Below are 22,457 nucleotides of genomic sequence, written 5' to 3' on the forward strand. Positions count from 1 at the left end.
TCTTCTTCTGCTCCGTTGTGATTTTGGACTGCGTGGTGTCTCATCACGCATCTCATCACACATCTCATTTTCCTCAATTGATGCTTCTTCATTCCTATTCACATCTCATGGTGATTCAATGTTAGAACACGACAATGTGATTCTCAATGTCTGATATCCATTTGATAGATAGGTATTTATTTGGGTGCCAACTCGACGCCTATCCGAATCCTCACTTTAACCTCGTGGCAATGCAATCTCATCTAGCTCCTCATATCCCCAAATAACCTGGGCGAAGCAAAGAAGGGCCTTTCCAACTCATCGGTGCTAAAGATCCGTGGCGGAGCTTGGTCCACCTCAACCAACACGCTGTATAGGTATGTGTACATATAAATAAGAAGGAATAACGTGTATGTCCATCGACGTCATCCCATATATAATCCAACTCCAGAGCCAACATGCCCGACCCAAGAGATATACTCCGTCCCAATCGTTAACCCATTAGTGATGCATACAAAATCTTTCATTCCTCCATGCGACCAAAAACACCATCGTCATCATCTTCACTACGACCGCGCGAACGCATCTCGAAGTCGTCGTCATCCATGACCGAATCACCGCTACCCTCCATCCTGACGTCGTCGCTAGGACGTCTCATCTCACCACGAGTGAAGCTCTCAGGCTGTCGACTTGGAAAGCTATTGATGAAGCTTGCAGACAGAGACGCTGCCTGATCCAGGTATTGAGCTGGCAGCGGAGGAACGGGAGGGGCATCAGCAGGAACCATGGCAGGTCGGGATCCGTTGTTGCTACCAAAACTGCAGCTCAGAAGCTCAACTGCAGCAGCCAGGTCCCGATCATCCTCGCCTGTAGCGTTACGCCCGGAAGATCCTGGGCGGTGTTCATGGCTTGGCTGGCGGTAATGGCCAAATCCTGAACCGTACGGCACACTTCCTGCTCCGAAGGAAGCAGCCGAAGCAGACTGGAAGCTTGTCGCGTATCCACCATTGCTGCTGAAGCGCTTGTTTCGGTACGAGGTGCCGTCAACATTGACAGCTTCGGCAAAAGGAGGTGGGGTGGTGTCGGCAGAGCTTTGTCGCTCAGCGGGATCGGAGTATCCAGACGCAGCAGGCGAGGATGAACCAGCTTCACTCTGGAAGTCCTTGGTAGACTCGGGGGGAGTGTCAGCGTTGTTTTCAACGCCGTTCATGGTTACCAGAACAGAAGCAGCCTCAAGCAGTTGAACCTGCTGATGCTTGGAAATGAGCAGCTTTGAGGTCAAAGCCCACTCAGGTGTATGCTCCCACCTAGACACAGTCAGTGACACGGATCATGGATATGAAACGTTACACGCCAAAAACAGCTCTCATCTCAAGATAAGAGCTGTTGTGCTGGGGCAAGTCATTGGGAGGAGGGGGACCAACAAGTGCTTAGTCAAGCAACTGCTATGCTTGTAGCCTTTACCGCACTTGTCACAGCGAACCTCAACCCTGTTGCTCTTCTTGCTCTCTTTGAGAGTCTGGCCATCACTGGCACGGCGTTGACGAGCCTTCTGGAACTTGGTAGTTCCCTCGTCAGCCGAGCCCTCATTCACATCGTCCTCAATGGCGCTACCATTGAGTTCTTGCTTTGTTTCGGGTATCGACTTGTGGTTCGGGAGACTAGCGGGGGGAGAGGGAAGGCTACCGACGAGTGCAGCCCGGGCAGCAGCGCTCTTGGACATCCGGCGTCCACCGCTACCGATGGGCAAGGCGGAAGAACGCTCACTTTCCCGAAGAGCGGCGGCGATCGCGGTCACATTGGTATTCGGGTTGGTGACAGACTTGCGTCGAGTCACTCGGTGGTTGGCGTTCAGAGCACCTGTTAGCAGCGAGTGCGAGCTCGTCCGAGCGTGGGATTGACGGCCGGGCAGGGCCGACGATGTGGACGACATCGGAGAACGATTCTGAGTCAATGGCCTCGAGGACTGCTGCATTTCCTGAAACGGATGAAGGAGATCAGCAAATCTGGGCCTTGGAAGGTTGTTCTGCCATCTGGCAGGTCGTGCACGGAGAGATCATGACAGGGCAAGATCGGGGTGTGAGGTAGGGCTCGGGTCGGTTTCCCTCCGAGGATTGAGGGAAGCGTACTTTGGATGAGGCCATTGCCGGCCACTTGGGATGGATGTTCAGGATTCGACCGACTTCAGTCGTGTCGATCTCGAACTATGTGTTTGGATTATTGTTGTTAGTTACTCTTGGGGCTTGAAGTTTGTAAAGTGAGGTTGTCAAGTGTCAAGTGTTGAAGAAGGAGAAGTAGAGTCCCAGAGACAAACGAGAAATAATATTTTGGGAGACCAGCCAAGGTGTGTGGCAGAAGGTGCGGGGGAGTGTATCTTGGCTCTGAATAGATGGCTGTGTGATTTTATCACCTCGCTAGTACCCATTGAGGAATCACTGAACATGACCTTGGCCTTGGAAGTATGAGAGGGGCCTCCCTCCATGGCTCTACCTGAACGAACCAAGTAGCCAAACAAGCCTGGAGCGGCCACCGGTTCCAACGCCTTCTCCCGCAGGCCCAGGGGCATCCATCCATTCAATGGCGACAGGTGGAGAGTGTAAGACGAGCCAATTGGTTGGCTCTGTTGCCCGAACTGAGTTGCAGCAAGGAAGAGGAGTGGAAGAGCGCCTGACCTGGCTCGTGGGGGGCGTGTCCTTTGGAGACAGTGGGCGTACGATGCGCCCTATTAAGGAACTGGCCAGAGAGAACGTCGCAATCGGACGGCAAACAGGGGCTGAGCCATCTTCCCCTTGTTGTCGACCTTAATAGATAGATATGTAAGAAGGAGATACGACACGATAGCGCCTGACTCCTTTTGTGAAGAGAAGAGGAAGTTGCAAATGTATAAACTTCATTGTTGACTTTCAGGTACCATCTACCAGCGAGAAACAGCGACAGGCGAGGGAGACGGGATAAGACTACCTACGGGCGGAAATCCGAGGTACGTCCTCTCATTCCCCTCCTCGTGGTGCATGAGGCGCTGTGCTTTGCGCTGTGCCCATGATTGGATCCTTGGATAGGCTTTTCTCGATAAGGTATGAGATGGGTGATGGTTCTCTTTGTGCACCATCATAAAAAGAAGTGCAGACGTGCTAGGATCCTCTTGTCCGCTGCACAACGTTGTAGCCAGGGGATGAAACTAACCGTTTCCCTGGAGCAGCTGTATCTCAACTCATCAGGTCCCGTCTGGCCTGGACAAACGTTGCCGGTCGAGATGGAGACGAGTTCAGCGGGACATGTCAACCAAGTGCGATAGCAAGGGAGAGGTTGCCGGGTCGCGTTCGGGTTCTCATCGTCCGTTTTTCTTGTTGGGAATCGTCAGGAGTCAAACCGCCTCTGCCATGGACGATTCTGGACTGATTCGTCACCCGACGCGTCCATGTTCTCATCCTCTCGTCGTACATAATAGTACAGTACACGATTTTGTACAGTTCACTCACTCACCCTCAGCACTAGAACTTGCTCGCTCTCCATTTCCCCAACTTCCGAGACGGGTAGAGTGGACAGTGGCCCCGTGGCCTTAGCTTGGCGAGGCCATCCGACGTCCGCTCCAGGCTTAATCGAGATGGGCAATGAAAGCTCGCACTGGGCGGAGAGGGTGTTGATGAAATGAACGAGGGAGGACTGATTTGGAGATGGACATGGAGTGGGGTGGTGTTGAAGCCTGGGGGATCGAAAGAGGGGCTGTACACTCGTACGGTGTGTTTCCGTACTGTACTGCAAAGGTGCGCGCTCACTCTCTCTACCACTTCGCTGAAGCCAGCCAAGCCTGGCTTGGAGGCGATGGCAGACCACTTGAGACTTCAATCCCAATACTTATTATGCGACAAAAATATTTAGAATATCACAGGTTTGTACTGGAGAGATTTAATACTAGTGGACTTTTTGCATAGCATACTTTTTCACACTGATCCATGGTCTTGGTCTTCATAATACCGAAGGTCGCGCAGATGAGGGCTGCTCGATATGTCTCGATGCGCGAGCCACTTCAACCATTGAAAACAATAGTTCGATGCATGTCGATAGCATACCTGGAAATGACAGTACGTTTCTATGCGGTGATAGCGAACGTGTCTCAGATTCTGCTTTTAAGGTCCAGGTGTCCTTCTCGGTCCTCGATTTGATTCGAGAATTGTTTAGTTTTTCTTCACCTCGACCCAGCGACCGACTCATCTTGCATCGGATATTTTAGAAGCGAGCCGAGAATCTTAACCGAGAATCTCACTTCTAGCGATCGATATGCCCTGCATCGAAACTTTTACTGCCCTCATGGAATAAACTCTTCCGTCTTCTTGTGGCTTGAGGTCCCGGGACCACGATACAATGAAAGCCTCGGTTCCGTTTCTGGAAGAGGGCTTGAATTAAACAGATAAGAGAGACAGTACCTAGCCCTTCAAGTCAAGAACGAGAGAGCGTAACGAGGCTCTCGTGTCTCTCGCTAGCTGTACCAGCTTGAGACGCGTCTAATAACACGTCAGACCAAGGAGCGATGGGTTTGTTTCGAGCCCTGTCGTGTGGAGCTTTGGAAAACCTGTTTCAGTGACCTTTCACGCACACATGCTGTAATGATCCTCCCCCATGGACCGCATGAAGTTTTTATGTTTTGAGTTTAATTGTGCAGTCAGAATTGTGTACCTGAATGGACTGGATGTTACGTGGAGTTTAAACGCGAGCGGCTCACATCAGCCGAATCCAGAGATTAAAGTCCAGCGGTAAATCGAGCATTCACAACCAGTCATTTATGAATGACTTGTAAAAATCATTTCGAATGCCAATAGGAGACTGTACCAAATCGACTCATTGCATTTACGTCCTGACCTGACAATGAATGAGTCCTCTATCAGTATCCGTACTGCGTACCACTTACACGTGGTGAAGATCCCCGTCGCTTCAGACCTAAACCCTTGACCTAACCCTTGACCCTACTCCTTTTTGGTTTAGTTAACGTCCCAACTCAAGCCAAGGTGAGGAGCCCTGATCTGATCAGATAACGCTGTTTCTTCGGTCAACTGATCGCTGGGCTGGGCTGGGCTGATGTTTTATAACCCGGCCCGGACATGGTTTTTGTGTCTCTTGTTGTCGGGCAAAAGCTAGTTGGACAGCAGTTCTTATTCGGCAATGGCTGATTCCAGGGCGATCCAAGAAAAAAAGTTTAAGACCCCTTCTTTTCCAACTTTTTTTTTTATTAGTTGTTGTTATTGTTGTCTGCAGCTATTTGCTGGAACCACAAATTCCATGTAACCTTACAAGTTGCTTCATCAAATGCGTAGGAACGTATTACTATTACTCTACCTAGATTAAAACCTCGCAGAGAACATTCTCGCATGTCGAGTACGAGATATCGTCTCCATGTTCATCATCAGTCACTGGATTGCATTTCCCCGAAATGGATATGGGGCGTGTCTATAACAAGCGCCGAGAAGGTTTAGCTGCATATCCTTTTCCTGGGCGTCTCGTCAGCTACGCCCACTACACTGTGGCGCTGTCATCTAGAGTCTGAACTCTGTGGGAGCAGTAAAAGGAGATGCCCTGAATTTAGCTGCCACCGCGATCTTTAGCCTCTAGAGCGCAACTAAGGCGCAGCGCGGAGGCTCCAGGCATCAATAATTATTAGAGAGGAGAGCTGAAAAGGGAACCGTGCTCAGCAGGGGAAAAGAAGTCATTCGGCTTATTGCTCAGTTGCATGAGGTATGGTCTCTTTGACGACACGCAATGCACTGTGCCTCTTTTCGATTGGTGTTGACCTCTTGAAGAAAGAAGCCAGATTAACCAGATTCTCACGTAATAAGGGAACAGAGGCAAAATGGATGCGGGTGTGTACATGCCAACGTAACAAACAGCCCGAGAGCGATGGATGATGATACCCCAGAGGAGAAGCGGTTGAAGTGTCCCAATGGCCAATGCTTTGCGGCAATTAGCTGCACGTATCGTCGAATCCTAGAGCTCTCTCTAGCCGCAGTTGCATTTCACATTCGCAGCTCGATAGGTTCGTGATATTCAGCTAGGATTGCAGAGATTTGTACTGTACACTTTGTTCGTTGCCCCTCAAATGGCTAAGATCATCCCGTCTATGTTCTAAACCTGTCCTGGATGATTGACCGGTCTCACCTGACAAGCCTACCGATTGCTGGTCACAAGGACCATCAAGAGGAGGCATCGCATCGTGGGGAAGAAACCTTGACATGTCTACCTATTCCTGTTGTGCACATATGTACATATGTACACATCCAGTACGTACAGTACTGATGATAGTTGTTGAAGGTGTAACACCAAATGTTGGACTGCCGGGTTTCTTAGTCTAGCCTATCGAGATCTCTCCTTTCTGAAATAATAATTAATTTTGCAAGACACGAATGGAATGTTGACTCGATCAAAAGCAAGCCAAGGCACAAAGTCCATTTTTAGGACTCAAGATTTTCAACATGTTCCTGACTATCCTCCGAGACCACTGCTCTCTTGAGATAGGGCTTCGACGATCAATTTGAATCCCAGCTCACGTCGGAAAAAAACTGCCAATGAAGCTATGCCCTCCAATGCCAATTTTTTTTTTTGCAACGATTGGGCTTTGACACATGGAGCTAATGATCTGGAGCATCGGTTGGAATGGTCACATTATTCCTCGGTGACTTTGTACAGTGTCTTTCTTACACAAACAATGCCGAAGTAGCTTTGAGAATTGGTAACAAGATTTCAACTTTTTTCCCTATTTCAAGTTTGTGATACAATGACGCCATCAAATGGTCTCCCCTGGCCATGGAACCCTTGTCGAAGGTCATCATGCCGTAGATTCTTGCCTTTCTCTTCTCATGGCGATTGCTCATTGACTTTTAGATTTTTTCTGGCATACGATGTAACTCTGACATGAAGGTGAACAACAAACACAATGCATAAAAAAACACAATGCTCAAACTGGTGTGGGAAAAAAGATGGACTCCTCAAAGCAAAGACTCCATCAGAGCCTCAGAGTGGAATTCTGGGACGCATTGGGAACTTCTGAGCTTGCCTTGACAAAGCCAATCAGACTCAGCAAACCTTCCTCCACAGTTTACCAATCTCGATCTTCGATCCTGTCTTGGCTAGCAAAGGATTGAACGGAAAAACTCCCTCACTGCCGTGCGAGTATGCCGGTCATTGGTCAACTCTGAGACATTGGCACGAGGGCGTCGAGAATGCCTGCTGTACAGTACAGTGCATTGCATCTGAGTGCATTGTAGTGCAACAATGGCCAGAGCCCAGTGCTCCCTCCTGTCCTGGATGTCTGTTCTGCAATGCAAATCACTGGCCAGCCGCCTGCACTATGGCGATCCGGGGTGCTTGATAAGGCACAAGCACCACCAGCACCACACAAAGACCGGCTCTCCTAAGACCCGCTGCCCGGTTCACAGGCTTTTCCCTATTAGAGTATGGTTCTACTCAAGAGGCTTAGCCGGCTTCATGACAGCTGGGGCCGGGTGGGTTTGTGATACGCCAGAAACACGCAGTTCAGTCCAGTTCACAAACCCAACAATAACCTCTTCCCCGGGGGCAGAAGACCTAACACTAATCCAAAAGGGTTCGATGCAAATGGAATGTTCGGTCACGACCCTTGGTCTACAGGGCAACAATGAGCGTGGTGCAAGTGGATGGTACCAGGTTATTCATGGATGGTATAATAGGTATGAGCTGCAACGACAACGACCTAGACGACCCAGAATATGAACCTATTCGGACCTTTGAATCCACTCATATGTAAGGGAACTCTCCGTACTTGGTGCCGTACGGTACGGCGGTCACGGACTACAGACAGCCGATTCGTACAGCACATACAGTACCGCGGCTTAACTCGTACCACCGGCACTTAGATTATGATGCCGCCTGTTGCTATCGGTTCAGAGCGGCAGTGAAGCCCGAAGCTCCATCTCCGTGAGAACCTATTTTCTGTCCTGTACTGTCGCCGAGGCTTTCCCCGCCTTCACTGGATTTACCTACTGTTACCCCTCTAACACGACGCGGCCGCTGATATGGATATGGTTGAGCGGGACTCGCACATATAGCTTCGACAATACACACAGGGGTGTGCGTGCTTTACACTTGCATCACAGCAGGGATTCTAATGAGAATGTGGATATTCCTCTCAGTATCCGTCTTGATAAGAATGGGGAAATTCATGCCTCAATCTGCTGGAACACCGACATAAGAGTGTTTGAAGGATGCCTAGTAGACGATGCTACTTGACATGTTTCAAGAATCAAGAGCAACGTAAGCATGTTGGGTGTCGTCGGCCTCTCATTATGTTCCTGAGCTGTTCCTGCATGACATGGAAGCTCCGTCCACGTGGTATCATTTCATTGTGCTTTGGAATCTCCCTCACATCCGACCCAACACGAAGACATGACAAGGATTCCCATCACTGCGATCAGCCATCAACTGCTACAGACATTCCCAATGCCATGGTCTAGTCTGCCAGCTCCCGTAGATCAGCAATGCTTATCGGGCTCAGCCAGTTTAGAACATGAGACGAAGGAATGTTGGGAGGGGACCCTGCCTCGGCGACGAGCCCTATGATGAGCCCTACGACGGGTACCCAAATTCCTTGGTTCCTTGATTCTTATTCCAGAAACGTGATAACCTTCCCCCCCCCCCCTTCTTCTTTCTAATTAAGCTCTGTGGCTTGACTATTGTGGGCTGCAAGTTAAGTTATTGATGAGGCTTGGCTGGATTCTATGGACGAAGGCCGCGCATTGCCCTGAAATGCAAATCCAAGTAAGTCATGGCGTGCTAATCTCAAGATATGAGCTCAAAAAGGTTATCATTTGCAATTCACCGCAAGTTTCGTCAACAAATAAGATCTATGGCCTGTAGTTTCGCAGGTTGTAGTCATAAATTGGTGAAGAACAGTCATTGCCGATATCGGAGCCTTAGTTTCGAATTGCAAGAGCACCTTTTTGTCTTGTGAAGGCGTGAGGGTATTGTAAGAAGCTTCTGCGCTTCAGTGACTGACCTGTAGAGAATTTTGCTCTTTGGTCATCTTGAATTCTTAGTCGGCAACAGCGAAGCTTCATCTTCTGTGGCAGAAGCCTTCATACCTGGTATCTGCCGTGTTCCTGAAGAGACGCCGATCATGACATCAACTCGGCCATGAGCCACAGCAACGAAATCAGAGGCTTTTTCAGAGACATCTCATGTCAGCAAAGATAACCATATCCTAAAAACAAATAATAATTATATCTTGTTTGCTGCCTGCAATGAAGGCAGAGTCACACACACAGCACACGGAACATAGCCGCGCCGCAAGATCTACAGCCTAGCTCATGTACCCCAGATTAATTAAAACAACGTTAGTTTCGATTTCCGGCGGGCGCTGGAGCCTTTCCCATGTCCAAATGCGTTGACACACGGAAAACAGAGTCAAGATAGCGAGCGATGTGTGACACTTCTTGTAACAGACGGCCAGGCCAGACACTGCCTTACAAGACCACCCCCCACGCTGGCCAGTGGCGTAGTGACGACTGTATTTTAATAATTTGTGAGACTTAAAGAGTGAGGGAAATATTTTTTTCTGTACTTTTCATTTTCTTTTGGAGGGTAAAAGTCAAATCTGTTGTTACTGCGACGACATAGTTTACGTGCAACCAACACGCATATCTAGCTAGGCCTCACACCATATAACCAACATCACAACATGCCTGATCAGGACGTATATCGCAAAGTCGGCCGAGGCGGTGCCGGTAATTTTGTATCAAGCAAACCTGAAGATGCCGCCAACGTAAGCTGACCTTGATCAATCATCTACTCAGTATCTCACACTCTCAGGCCGATCTTGAAGCACAGAACCTAGCCACGGAAGAAGTCCAGCCATCCGTCAACGGCCCATCACGAGCTGGCCGTGGTGGCTTCGGCAACTACGTCAATCCAGAGGAACTACCAGATGCTAAAGAGCAAGACGAGATGGCTCAGAAGACAGCGGCTGCTGTGAATGCAAGTCTCAAGAAGAATCACGTTGCGAGGGGAGGACTTGGTGGCAGAGGTGGAGCTGGAAACTGGAAGCATGCTATTTCGTTTGAAGAGGAGGAAAGGATGAGAGAAGAAGAAAGATTGAGGGGTGAGCAATTAGCCAAGAAGGTGAAGGAGGAGGTTGATCAGGGTCTAAAAATGCCTGAAAAGGCTCATCACGGACATCATGTTAAGCATAACGAACAATGAGGCTTGCTAAAGGCAGCGGGACGGCCGGGACTTGGATTGGAATGCTTGGAGCCATATTGATTCATTTTGCTAGTTAATTTCTTGATTCATATCTTGTGTCTTTATAACGCGGTAGTCATGTCTGCAGCTCTCCGCTCGGATAGACTAATGCTTCATCTCGTCTCACTAAACCTTCCCGAGGTTCGTAAGTCTGAGGACAAGGAAACCTTTGCCTTCTCAGAAGGCCTTGGGAAGCTCAACCTCTCTTGACAGCTTGAAAGCAATCGAGCTGAGCTCATCCAAACCAGCCACCTCTTCTCCCAACCCCGGCATCTCGAAAAGATCGTAATCGGAATCACACTCGGCACCAGCAGGGGGCAATGTGCCCTTCTGGAAGTATTCTCGTATATAGGTAAGGGAGCATGCTGAGGGCGCCGCCAGCGAACAATGCTTTGGCTCAAGTTAGACAGAGTGACACAGGAATAGGAGGAGGCTTACCCCGTACGAGTTCTGCTTGAGAACAACTGAGCTGGGGAACTTGGCAGAGTTGTTAAACGCACTCTGCAGAGGCGTCACATTATCTGCCATATTGCCAATGTACAGAATCGGATGGGCAGTATCACCCCTGAAATCGGCTTCTTGAAGTTAGTCTCATATCTCATATCATGGGTATTAGGGCTGATTCACCATCTGTGAACTTCCACTTTGGTCTTGTCTTTCTTCCCACACAGGACACACGGAAATTGGAGTTGACTGCTCCCGCCCAACGACTCTTGTGTGTGATTCTGTCGAAATAGTCTGCAATCTCCTGCGGTGTTTCTGTCACAGGCTTGGAGTCCAGACACATAATAGCAGGGAAAGCATCGAGCTCCATAGGGGTCTCGAGGGGCATAGTCGCAGGAGTTTCTCCCAGCTCGCACATATCTCCGTTGAGGCTCTTGTTTTCACCCTCCATCACCATCTCATAGTAGGGGATTCCGTCACCCTTTTCTAAAGAAGCGAACACGCGAGCAAGTTGAGGGAACTTTTTCAGCGGAGAATAAATCGATGTTTGGATAAGGCGTTGTAGATGGGAATAGGTGACGAGGAGAGGTAGTTCGGGGCCGGAATCATGAGTCCAAGCTGGAACGAGAACAGGCGACTTTTTGAGACTGGCGAGGAGATTGCTTCGACGTTCCTCAATGGCTTTTGGTGAGTCGGCATACAAAGCACATTTTAGGGGCCCGGATTTATGGCAGGCTTTATCGAAGCCGTCGAAGATCATGTCTGTGTCAGAGACAAAGTTACCGTGATCCAAGTTGAACCAGTCGTGATAGTCGACATTTCCTGGATCAAGTCAGTCAGAACTACGATGGTATGTATATGTAAACTCACCGTCGCTGACCAGTCTCTCGACACGCTCAGGGTATAGTCCAGCAAAAACGCCACCAAGAATAGTGCCATAGCTGAATCCCCAGTACCGTAGCTTCTCATGGCCTGTCTTGTCAAGAATTTCTAACATGTCTCGAGCAATGGATGCGCTACCGAGGAACTGCATAAGACCAGTTTCCTCCATGGCCTGCTCGCAAGTTCCGGAGTAGGCAGATGCTCGGGCATAGGCATCGAAGATAAGACCTGGGTGTTCGTCGGCAACAGGTGTGTCTTGGAGACTCCATAGCTTTCTCTTTTGAGAAGAGCCCCAGCATTCAACTCGAGGTGTAGAGACGCCGACTGTGAAGTGTTAGATGATGCAGTGGCACTTGATAAGGACTGGTGTAACTTACCTCCACGGGGATCGAAGCTGATAACGTCCTGGAATTGTAAGCATACAGCTTGGCCAGAGTGTCCGGCTTTTCCACTTACATGGTTTTCGCCAACAGCTGCTTGCAGGATATGTCCCTCTTTTCTTACAAAGTTAACTCCCGATCCGCCAGGTCCCTACGTCCATAAGTCAGCTCCTGAAGCTTCAGGCACAAAGAGATCATACTCCAGGATTCACAAAGAGCGGAGAAACAGGGTTGTTTTTTGTCTTGGCCGGTAGCTTGATAACACCAAGGACAACTCTCTTATCATCCGAGGGCGCAAGCCAGTCCATTGGGACCTATGTCCAAGTCAGCATATACAACAGCAGGATATGGTGAATTGCTAACGTCAAGTCTTGCACACTCAAACTTTTCATAGCACGGTTCCCAATGGAGTTTTCGGCTTGGCTTGACCTAGTGTCTTGTTAGTCTACCTTTTGGATTTCTTATCCATGGTGTAACGTTATGTGTGCTTACATCGCTCCAAGTCCATGGCTTGTCTGCTGGATCTTCGATGTTCACTGGGTAAGGATAAGGTCGGCGGTGGAAAAATGTGATAAGACAGACAGCGGCCAAAAGGCCTAATATGGTGGAATAATGTGACTTTCGTGGTCGTTGCTGAAGTCGTCCTCGTAGAAGAGGCGTTGCCTCTACGATCGCCTTTTCACTCATAGTAGCAAGCCAGCCAGAGCACGGTCAGATCGATCAAGATTACTCGCATTAAGCAAATCAAGAAAACAAAACACTACTCGCAAACGCAAAAATCACAGAAGAGAAGAGATGAAGAGATAAAACCAAGGAAGACAAAAAGGGCAGAAAGGATTGGACCCTTGAGTCGGTCGGACACCTCCCAGTTACGAATTAAAGCCTTTTGCCTAAGACATGCAGCGGCTCGATAAAAGATCGTCAGCCGGCAAAGCAGGCTACTAACCCAGCAAAGTAAACATGGCCTTTCAGCCCGCCAGAGTCTGTCTAGGGCCTCTGCTAGGCTTCTCCTTGCAACTGCGACGCTCAGAGTTCTGCTTACGGTCGTCCTATCAGACGGCACTTTATTCCAATCACCTCATTTGGCATGGGTCATGAGATCTCATTTTGATCTTCAATGTCTTCCTAAACTAGTTCCCCGCATGTTCCGGCTTAACAGCTGTTTTCTCCTCAACTGTTGGTCTTGATAAAATAACCATCCAACCATTCTATTCCCATCTGAAAAGCTTCGGAATCAACAGTGTTTGGTCAAAAGTGTGTAGAGCGACAACGATAAAGAACAACTCGGGCTTTCTCGGCTTGGGATACTGGAACATCAATCATTCCCGCCAAAGTCACATCGCAAATAAATTGGTGTCGGTGTGTAACTCATGACGAAGAAAAATGGCTTTTCTATAGTATCCCAACGCCGTGGTATGCCTTCGAATCAAAAACACCCATAACGCCCTGTCTCGTAGACCTCTCGCTGTCTCTGCCATGTAAACCTTTTCTCTTTCAGATTCTTTCCCCCATGACTTTTCCCACTCAATCGGCATCCATATCGATATCGTCCATCTCATCATCCTCATCACCGTCCTCGTCCTCATCGTCCTCATCGTCGAACATGCCGCTGTCGTCCTCTTCATCCTCATCCTCATCCTCGTCAACCTCAAGCGCAATGGCGACCCTCTTCTTCTCGCCACCAAAGGCCTTGGTCTTCTCGCGGTCGGGCTCCATCTCCTCGATCTCCTCCTCGGTCATGCCCAAGTCGCGCAGACGCTTCTTCTCGCTGCCGCGCATGCGGGGCAGGAGATGCTCGTTCTCAGCGACCAGCTTGCGGGCGAGAGCGAGCTCACGCTCACGCTTACCAGCCATGCGCTTCTTGTAGAAGACGCGCTCACGGCGTTGGCGGATCTCGGACACACGCTCCATGGCCTTGAGGGTCTTGGCCATGAGGTCTCGGTCGTAGCGAACGGGAACGTTGCGGCGGGCGGCGAACTGCAGTGTTGAGTCGACAGTCATCTCCTTGCCGGCGGCCTTGCGGAAAGCCTTTGTCCACTTCAGCTTGCGAGGGTTACGCTTCATCTTGAACTGTAAAATTGTATCAGCGGCGAGGTCTTTGGCAAGTTGAGATATGTAGACGTACGTTCTTGTGGCATTTGCTTCGACAGAAGCGAAAGACTCTGGCATCGTTTCGCACAAAGGTGATACCCTTGCTGGGATAAGCAGGGCGACTGCAAAAGTAACAGGTTTCGATTCTGAAGCATTTTGTTAGCTGTAGTTCATGGTAGAGCTTGAGTCGCTATGTGACAGATGCTCGCGCTCGCAGAGGACGAACTCCGAGCATTCTACCTCTGCAAGAAAGAGCATCCGATATACAGCCCTTCAGCAATAAAGACATACCTCATTTTGCCTGGGTGGTGGTCTGAAAGACCAAAACAACTTCAATTCAACTTCCACCCCACTGGTTTGAACAGCCTTCTCTTTTCCGCCGTCAATCAAAAAACTTTTTGCTCAAACTGCCTTATCGATAACAGTTTTGCACCCCGGACAAACTTTTGTCCCCGCGCCCCTCTACCTCCGGTCCGCGCCGGCTGGAAAAATCAAGTGGCCCCCGATCTCGAGTTCCGACTAACTCTGCGTCACTGAACTTATTATCAATCGCAATCGCTCTACAAAATGGCTTCTGTTATGGCTATAGGTGCCGGTGCTGCCGTCGCGGCCTTTTTGGTATGTTTGCAGTGATCCCAGGCAGTGACTCTGGGTACTAATATCTCCTACAGGGCCGGGCTGGACTTGTCGCATGGAGGCGATCTCGAGGCGGCGTTGGAGCCATGGGCAAGGCTTTCTACAAGGGTGGTTTTGAGCCCAAGATGACCAAGAAGGAGGCTACTCTAATCCTGTCTCTCAAGTACGTCGTGAGCCCACTTCTCATACTCAGCCCACTAACATCTTCCAGTGAGCGAGCTGTTACTAAGGACAAGGTCCGAAAGGCTCACCGAACTCTCATGCTTCTTAACCATCCCGATCGAGGCGGTAGCCCCTACCTTGCGACCAAAGTAAACGAGGCCAAGGAGTTCTTGGACAAGAACAGTTAATTACGATCATGAAAACTACTCCCCCAAGTCCGGTATTCGAGTCAAGAACCAGTTACCAAAGCCGTTATCAGAAGCATCGATGACTGGAGCTAAGCGTGTGCGTCTGGCCGCGCGTGTATATTGTACACTACTTGTTTCCATAGCGATGGCGTTTTTTGGGTTTAGAGGAAGCTCTTTGGAGCCAGGTGAAGGTATATATGCCTTTGTTAAAAGCTATCAAGGCTCGACGCTGTATGAATAAAGGGTCCTAAAGACCCATTCTCTTCTCACCCCGGTTCTTGTTCTTGTGTTACTTTACATAAGCCTCGAAATGCATCCGTCCCCTTTCAAGTCCTATTTTGTTCTGGGAATTGCCAAGTTGATCACCTGCATTTTCGGAATACATAGTTTCCATCTCTCCTAGCTTCGAAAATATCCTTCAGTCAACCTTGTTGAGCATCTCATTGCTCAACTCCTCTTCCTTCCGAATGTCTTCCAGTGCAATACCAAGCATGGCACAGAGTGTGTAGTGCGCGTCGTTTCCTGCATTGTGCAGGTGCTTGTGGGCAATATCAAGATCGTTCAGTACGGCACCGAGACTTCGTCCATTTGTTGAACCACGCCAGGCTTGGTGAATGTCCTGAGTGTCCACCGGTTCTGCCAGCCCTCCGAGGAATCTTAGGTCCAGGCCCAATTCAGTGAAGTAGGTGATGTCCTGTTTCACATCATGTCCGACGACGGCGATGTTTCGTTGATCGTTAAGCCATGGGTTAAAAATTTCCATGATGGAGTCTGCAACTGTTGCATTTGTTGGGAATGTGCTCGTCCTGTGTTACAATTAGTAGCTTGTTGGAGTTTGGAGACGACGTCCTTACCCAAAGTCAAAATCGTCAGGGCATCCCTTGACGAACTGATAGTTTCGCAAACCAGCAAACTCATAGACTCGAAGATGGTGGGTCTTGATCAGGGGCCACCAGCCACGGCCGACAATCTTAGGATCAACGCCTTTGGTGTCTCGTGTGTCGAGGATAGCGATACCAATTTCAGAAACGGGGTTGGGCCTTCTTTCAATGGCCTCAACATCGACGCAAATGAAAACAACGTCATAGCCATCAGGATCTCCCAGAAGACCAAGACATCTCTGGGTGTTGCGAAGCATTCGCTCTCGGTGACTCTTCTTTCTCGCAACCTTGTCAGGATCTGCCCTGTTTCTGGGTGGAAACCCAGACTTGACAATTCGAAACTTTGCTTTCCAGGCCAGTCGCTGTTTTGGGGTTGCCGCCTTGAAGCCTTTGATATCATCTTGGTCGATAGCGGGCCATGGCCGAGCGTCAAGAGACGTCTCTTCCTCTGATCGTTTCAAGTATCGAGGGCGTGGGGTACCATGTTCGCCGAATTTGAGGTAGAACTTTTCCATGTTCACACCGGGAGGGATCTTGAGAGAAGTGTCAAGCTCGAGGTTGATTTCTTCAAGGAAGACTTCGAACTGAGCGGTTGGAATCAAAAGGTAGGGGTCTCTAGCCGGCTCCTCTGGATCATGAAGATAGAAGCTTGTTAAGTTAGCACTGTACATACCGTTGATCAGATTGACCTACAAGTCCCAAGTTTTCTCGAAGAGAATTCTAGTGAAAAACGGCTTTGTCTGTAGCATGGTGAGCTGGTGGAGAGTTGTTAAGACTGTAATACGTACACGAGGTTTGTTGGCCTTGCCCACGAAGCGTTCTGGATACGAGACCACAACTTTGAATGGGCAGAAAGTAAAATCCTTAGAGACCGCCTGGAAGATGCGAAACTCGGAGTTATTAAATGCCTTTGTCTTCTTCTCAGCAAGTTCGTGCCGTCTGGCAGCATACGTATTGGCCTCTTGTTGCTGAACAGTTTGAGAAATCTGTTCTCTGGTAGCTTGTCTCTGACGCTCCATCATCCCGCCGTAGTTGTTGTCAGCTCCTTTGCCGACTGTGTTGTCTGAATTTTCGTTGCAGTCTTCTTCGTCTCTGGGTCTCTCCTCCAGCCTCACACCGTTGCCTAGAAGTTGCTGCAGTATGGCCAGTTGGGCATGAAGGGCCGACATGTCAGATGAAAACAGAAGTAATGAAATCAAATGTCAAAGAAGAAATAGTGAGAGTTCAACTAGAGGAGCAGTGTTAAAGAATGTTGTTGTAAGATGGAAATGGAGAGACGGTGGTAGTGCTGAGTTGAGAAGATGGATTGTAGTGGATGGTTGAAAGACGGTGGCGTTAGAAGGAAGGAGATACGAAGGGGCAAACAAAAAAGGCAGCGAAAAGCACCGTTTCAATTTTGGCGAGTAGAATAACGCCCAGTACCCTATGATTCATTGCGAAAAGACAGGTATTAAAAGTAAATGGAAGGGTTTGCTGAGTCAAACACAAAATCGTTACTCTGTAGGCAGGTGGCAGATGGAAATGCCACTGCTTGCACACGGCCCGTTGCATGAGAAGGATAAACTTCACACCAGCCAATCACTATATCGGTACACAAACGCCCACTCCTTTTACAAACAACAGATAAATTGCCCATCACAAGACTGCCTTACTTTAATTTGTAGAACTGTTCAGTGTCAGTACACATTACAACATCTGGTTCGAAGAACTTACCTCGTGTGCATCTTCTTGGGATACATCAGACACCTCCGACTGCTCCTTGTCAATGAGACCAAGACGACCCCATCGGACCTTAAACCAGAAGTCTCGTCTGTCGCCTCCAAGTGCCCCTGAGATGAGCTGCTTCTTCATGTCTTGCATGAAAGTGTTATATAGGCCTGGTTCTTCGAGGTTGATAAGTTCCTCCCTCATGACGCCAAGACATTCCAGAGCACGTTGATATTTGGCATCGCCGAAGCTCTCCGTGACAAACGTAGAGATGATTGCGCCCATTTGTCTTGCTGCCTCTTCGATTTGAGAAAGCTCCTCAGTTGCAGCAAGCATCTGCTTGAACTCGGGTACTGCATTATCAGGGCTAATGTCACCCTTCTCCTCTTCGCCCAGCAGAGCATCCACATCAAGACCAGAAATGGGTTTGACAGTTTCTCGGCCACGCTTTCCTTTGGCTTTAGGCGGAACTGGTGCCTCTTGTTAGTCATGGCAAGCAATCACTAAAAGGACTAGAACAAACCTTTCTTCACATCTGCAGCTTCAACAAGAGCATCCACCTTCCTCTGAACTGTTTCAATCAGATCTTCAGTTGGGTGAGAAAAGCGCAACAAGATGGAAGGAACATCTGGAACTGGTTTGTCTGGGTGCAGTGCTCGTGATTTCACGGCATGATTCACCCTGTGAACCGTAGGATTGAAACTCTCGTCAATGGAGACGTATTCATCCTGGTCGCTGCGGAAGTCAGTTGCCGAAAGGTCCAAGATAGCATGAAACATACCCCTTGTCATCTAGTCCGTATGTCGACAGGTCCATTGCATCGACATAATCGCTCATCGCATCACTCAGCTCGTCTGTGGGCAATAGCCGGTGGGTTGTAAGGGTCTGGCCAGTAACCGTGATCACCTTATCCAAAGGAGGAAACTGGTAACTTCGGATATCCTCTGCAAATGGAAGTGGAATATCATACAAGCATTCCATGTCTGGCTCCACGCCGGGTGCGAGCACCACCAACAATGGGTCTTTGCCGTCTTTGGTCACAATTCGTGCGATTGCATAAGACTCAAGTTCCGAGAGGGCCCATACAAGGGACGAAAGGGCAAGAGCGGATTTGGCATCGAACTTACGAGCTACTGTCACGCAAGTCTCGCCAAGGTTAAGGAAAGGCTCGTACTGGAAACCATCAGCACTAGAAGGACGGGGTATCCCGTAATAGGCTTACCTTTGAGCATGGAATGAAGCCAACGATTGAGAAGCTCTTTTGTGTATCAATCTTGGTGATATTGTATTCCGACTCGCTGATATGCACTGCAGTTCGACCATATTCATAGCCCTTGGCAAGATCATCAAACTCAACGTCTCGTTTTCCTCCTGGTGCATCTGGGTCATTGACTTTGTAAGAACGAGCTTGCTTCACAGCAGAGAACTCAATTCCCTCCATATCGTCAGCATCAACTTGCGTGGGTTCAGAATCCGGTGCGCCTTCTGACTTGACTACGACTGTGCTTGCAGTCAAAGGTCGCGCCAGCTTCGTCTTGAAGTATCTTTCCACATTGATATTCAACGCGGCAGGAAATGTGTTGGGGTCTCCGAGGGTAAGAGGACCATCATAAGTCTTGTAAGGCTTCACTGCCTTGATACGTGGGGTATCTAACTCGTCGATGGCCTCTGTAATGTTCGCAAAGACTCCATCTTGACAGTCATTGACAAGCGATCTCAAGGTTTGCTCATTCTCTTTCTGTGAACTTTTAGCTATGGTCCTCGCTGTGTCCCATCATACGAACCTTTGTGCTCGGCTTATCCTCTTCCTTAAAGCCATATTCCGGGTCATCAAAGTCTACTCCCCTGTATCATGTTAAAAGTGTCGTTGAGATATCCATTCCACTTACAGGACAGTGAGCTGGATGTTTGAATCATTCATCTTCTTAGAAATGTCACTCAAGTCATCCGCATCCGTTGGACCCTGGCCGTCCGTGACCAAGAAGATTTTTCTGTTCCACTTGAGCTTCTTTGTGAATGTGTCAATCATATCAACAGCCAACACGATGGCTGAAACAGCATCTCCGGACCATGTATTGCTCGGCTTGACAAGCGATTGAAGATTCCTCAAAGATGACATTGTCATCGGTCCCAGCTCCTGCAACACTGCAATATTCTCATACCCATCATCGTCTTGGAGCTTGTTGTCAGTCTCATCTGTTCTCAGACCCAATACGCCAACGCATAGTGTTTTCCTGTTTGCTGCCACGATGTCTATGATTTTGTCCCATACGTATTGCATACTGTATTCCAGATCAGACTCTGATCTTCCACTGTGGATTTGGGCCATAGTTGACCCAAGGTCCAATATGAAAACGGTCGCTTCCTTCTCAGCCATGGTGGAGATGGTTTGTATGAAACCCGGTGATACGGTAAGAAAGTCAGAAGACGAAAGACGGGGTTCAAGAATGTGAAGTCAATCAAATCTCGCTATGATGAAAGGGATTCGAAAAGAGCCAGAGATACTTCATAAGGTCAGTCGCGCTTTTAAATGAATGGCAACAAAAAGAAACGTCTCACAATGAATCCTTGTAATCGTTAGGCAGAACCACCCCAAGATGTACTAAGGTTGGTGACCCATCGGGTCTGACGGGTCAAGGCTCCTGCCGACCTTCTCACGACAAGACTCGCGAGATCACGTGCAACTGATGCCTGACAAAACTCCATTTATTAGATGAGTCTATTAAGCCACCAGAAATGTAAGAGAAGAGCAGGTACCAGATGATAAAAAAAAAGCAAATTCCAGTAACTACATGCACATCTTGAATCATGAAGATCATTTCATCATGGAGACTGCAACGCAATATGGAGCTTGTACGATCACGTGACCAGATGTGATATCATGACTATCGAAACACCTCAGTGCCTCGGCAAGTTAGATCTGATACAGTTCATCAAACACTCACAAGTGAAGAATTCCAACAATGACAAGCACAGCAAAGGCAGTGGCTTTCTCGCCGGCTCCTTACCATATTATAACGTAGGTTTCTATGAGTTTATGAAGTCAATCGCAGTCAGGGAAAGCATCGCTAACCCCACGGCAGCTATGGAACTCTACTTGGAACGACTTTCTTCCATGTACGTATCTCGCAGAGCTACAAACGCTGCAATTCTAACAGCCGGGTAGACCTTCATCAATGGTATCGTTATGTTCAGGACGGTCGATCGTCCTAGCTTCTCTGCCATCCAACAGAAGCTTTTCCCCATCTACTTCGGCCTCCAGACTGTCTTGCCCGGTGTTCTAGCTTTAACATATCCCGGAAACACATTGATTGGTCTGTCAAATGGCCCTGCTGGCTTGGTTTCGGAATTTGCCCGCTGGCACTCCCTGCTACCTATCAGTGTAATGGCCTTTACTGGAGCTGTGAACCTCCTTGTCTTCCTGCCTTTGACGGTCGAAGTTATGAAGCAGCGACGAGGCCAAGGTGCGTCAATCTTCAAGGGGTCGATTTGAGACACTACTAATAATCTATAGTCAAGCGAGATGGCAAGGAATGGTATGCTGAGGGACCTCAAAGTGATCAAATGAAGGCACTGAACAAGAAGTTTGGCATGCTTCACGGTATCTCATCGTTGTTCAACCTCATCACTTTTGCAGCTGCTGTTGGTTACGGTTTCACTCTTGGTGGTCGTGTTCTGTCCGTTGCAGACCTTGCTTGAACAATTCACTATTCAAAAATGAATTCGTATTAAAACTCTAAATTGCTAGAAATGCAAATGTTCTTCTCCGTCTAATCTATCTATCCTGTATTATCAATCGTACAATCCCGATCTCTAATGTCTATTCGTAGTGTCATAAATCGTTGAACTCTTGGTATAGCCCTGAAGGCAATGCGCCAGTTGGTTTTTCATAACGTGTAAGCCGATACAGCCTTAAAGTCCTCCATGGGTGAAGTTTGGGGCAGGTAGTTTAGAACCGCCACGAAGAACGGAGTTCTTCCTTGGCTTTCTCAAAGTCTCGCATACGCTGAGCCTTGATCTCTTCCTCGTTGCGAGCATGTTGCGCTCGGCGGTGGTTGGCCTCGATTTGTCCCTTGGTGGTCCATCGGCCAGGTTGACGATCAAGCATGCTTTGGATGTCGAGTTCCTCTGTAGGCTTGGGGAACTCGCGATTGAGGGCAGGAAGCTTGTGTCCAGCTTGGTCGAACTCCTCGCTCTTGAACCCAGGGGTTGACACAGGGGTTGTCTCTGTGGATTGTGTCTTGTGAATGCTAAAATAGCTGTTGGCGTTGCCCGATGTAGGGGCTGCGGTTGTTGGCGCGGTGGGATTCATTTTGTCAGATGTTTAAGTGAGATGTGAATTGGTTTGGGTCTCGGAGTGTTAATGATTCTTGTGCGATAGGTACGGTCAAGAAAATGTATGTGAGAGACAGTCTTTATATAGGTTTTCAGGGGATAGATATCCTGATAGCTGTGATATCGTGACGGGGTCTTGTGACTGGTTTTGGAGGATGCTTTACGCTTGTTTGCTCAAAATAACAGCGCAGATTGTACGAGATGATGAAAAGTTTTAAATCAAGAGTCAAGATAAAGGCAGCTCGACACGGTTTTGTAGATATTTATAATTACGTAGGTATCCATCTCTGGGTCTGTTATCAATTCTTTCTCTTTCTGAACCAAGTGGAAACTCCTGTGGTCGATCAGAAATGGTGTGGGACCCTTAGAGTCTCCTAGCTTCAGGGTCCACGGGCGCCACTCTCTGATACGGACGCAACCAGGCCAGGGCAGAGCGGTGAATGGATGTTGTATTCCACGGATTCGGTTACGTTTGTCGGTCTGTAAGTCCAGCTGACGAGTAAGGAGACTCT

The 22,457-nt window shown here is 48.7% G+C and overlaps 9 protein-coding genes; 3 read left to right on the top strand and 6 right to left on the bottom strand.

Annotated features, from left to right (window-relative positions):
* Positions 1-502: 502 nt before the first annotated feature.
* On the bottom strand, positions 503-1,912 carry FFUJ_03257 (uncharacterized protein; the record flags this gene model as incomplete). XM_023575083.1 has 2 exons in its annotated part: positions 503-1,286; positions 1,404-1,912. The coding sequence occupies 2 exons, from the start codon at positions 1,910-1,912 to the stop codon at positions 503-505; spliced, it is 1,293 nt and encodes a 430-aa protein (XP_023428326.1).
* A 7,767-nt stretch (positions 1,913-9,679) lies between these two features.
* FFUJ_03258 (uncharacterized protein) lies at positions 9,680-10,200 on the top strand (the record flags this gene model as incomplete). XM_023575085.1 has 2 exons in its annotated part: positions 9,680-9,763; positions 9,811-10,200. The coding sequence occupies 2 exons, from the start codon at positions 9,680-9,682 to the stop codon at positions 10,198-10,200; spliced, it is 474 nt and encodes a 157-aa protein (XP_023428327.1).
* Positions 10,201-10,416: 216 nt separating this feature from the next.
* FFUJ_03259 (uncharacterized protein) lies at positions 10,417-12,632 on the bottom strand (the record flags this gene model as incomplete). XM_023575086.1 has 9 exons in its annotated part: positions 10,417-10,629; positions 10,678-10,814; positions 10,867-11,505; positions 11,554-11,889; positions 11,943-11,970; positions 12,022-12,096; positions 12,146-12,259; positions 12,309-12,374; positions 12,438-12,632. 9 exons carry the CDS (start codon positions 12,630-12,632, stop codon positions 10,417-10,419), a joined length of 1,803 nt encoding a protein of 600 aa, XP_023428328.1.
* An 837-nt stretch (positions 12,633-13,469) lies between these two features.
* FFUJ_03260 (related to 60S ribosomal protein L24) lies at positions 13,470-14,332 on the bottom strand (the record flags this gene model as incomplete). XM_023575087.1 has 3 exons in its annotated part: positions 13,470-14,015; positions 14,071-14,182; positions 14,328-14,332. 3 exons carry the CDS (start codon positions 14,330-14,332, stop codon positions 13,470-13,472), a joined length of 663 nt encoding a protein of 220 aa, XP_023428812.1.
* A 271-nt stretch (positions 14,333-14,603) lies between these two features.
* Positions 14,604-15,022, top strand: FFUJ_03261 (probable heat shock protein; the record flags this gene model as incomplete). XM_023575088.1 has 3 exons in its annotated part: positions 14,604-14,654; positions 14,708-14,835; positions 14,884-15,022. The coding sequence occupies 3 exons, from the start codon at positions 14,604-14,606 to the stop codon at positions 15,020-15,022; spliced, it is 318 nt and encodes a 105-aa protein (XP_023428329.1).
* A 418-nt stretch (positions 15,023-15,440) lies between these two features.
* On the bottom strand, positions 15,441-17,072 carry FFUJ_03262 (uncharacterized protein; the record flags this gene model as incomplete). XM_023575089.1 has 4 exons in its annotated part: positions 15,441-15,828; positions 15,877-16,551; positions 16,597-16,643; positions 16,692-17,072. The coding sequence occupies 4 exons, from the start codon at positions 17,070-17,072 to the stop codon at positions 15,441-15,443; spliced, it is 1,491 nt and encodes a 496-aa protein (XP_023428330.1).
* A 479-nt stretch (positions 17,073-17,551) lies between these two features.
* Positions 17,552-19,987, bottom strand: FFUJ_03263 (related to ATP-dependent DNA helicase II, 80 kDa subunit (KU autoantigen protein P86); the record flags this gene model as incomplete). XM_023575090.1 has 7 exons in its annotated part: positions 17,552-17,569; positions 17,617-18,080; positions 18,134-18,345; positions 18,392-18,783; positions 18,833-19,348; positions 19,395-19,455; positions 19,500-19,987. 7 exons carry the CDS (start codon positions 19,985-19,987, stop codon positions 17,552-17,554), a joined length of 2,151 nt encoding a protein of 716 aa, XP_023428331.1.
* Positions 19,988-20,573: 586 nt separating this feature from the next.
* On the top strand, positions 20,574-21,309 carry FFUJ_03264 (uncharacterized protein; the record flags this gene model as incomplete). XM_023575091.1 has 4 exons in its annotated part: positions 20,574-20,629; positions 20,694-20,727; positions 20,777-21,074; positions 21,125-21,309. The coding sequence occupies 4 exons, from the start codon at positions 20,574-20,576 to the stop codon at positions 21,307-21,309; spliced, it is 573 nt and encodes a 190-aa protein (XP_023428332.1).
* Positions 21,310-21,559: 250 nt separating this feature from the next.
* FFUJ_03265 (uncharacterized protein) lies at positions 21,560-21,922 on the bottom strand (the record flags this gene model as incomplete). Its single annotated transcript, XM_023575092.1, has 1 exon — positions 21,560-21,922. The coding sequence occupies one exon, from the start codon at positions 21,920-21,922 to the stop codon at positions 21,560-21,562; it is 363 nt and encodes a 120-aa protein (XP_023428333.1).
* Between the last annotated feature and the right edge of the window lie 535 nt (positions 21,923-22,457).

The sequence above is a fragment of the Fusarium fujikuroi genome, chromosome FFUJ_chr03, assembly GCF_900079805.1.
Source record: "Fusarium fujikuroi IMI 58289 draft genome, chromosome FFUJ_chr03".
In the NCBI taxonomy this organism is placed as follows: Eukaryota; Fungi; Ascomycota; class Sordariomycetes; order Hypocreales; family Nectriaceae; genus Fusarium; species Fusarium fujikuroi.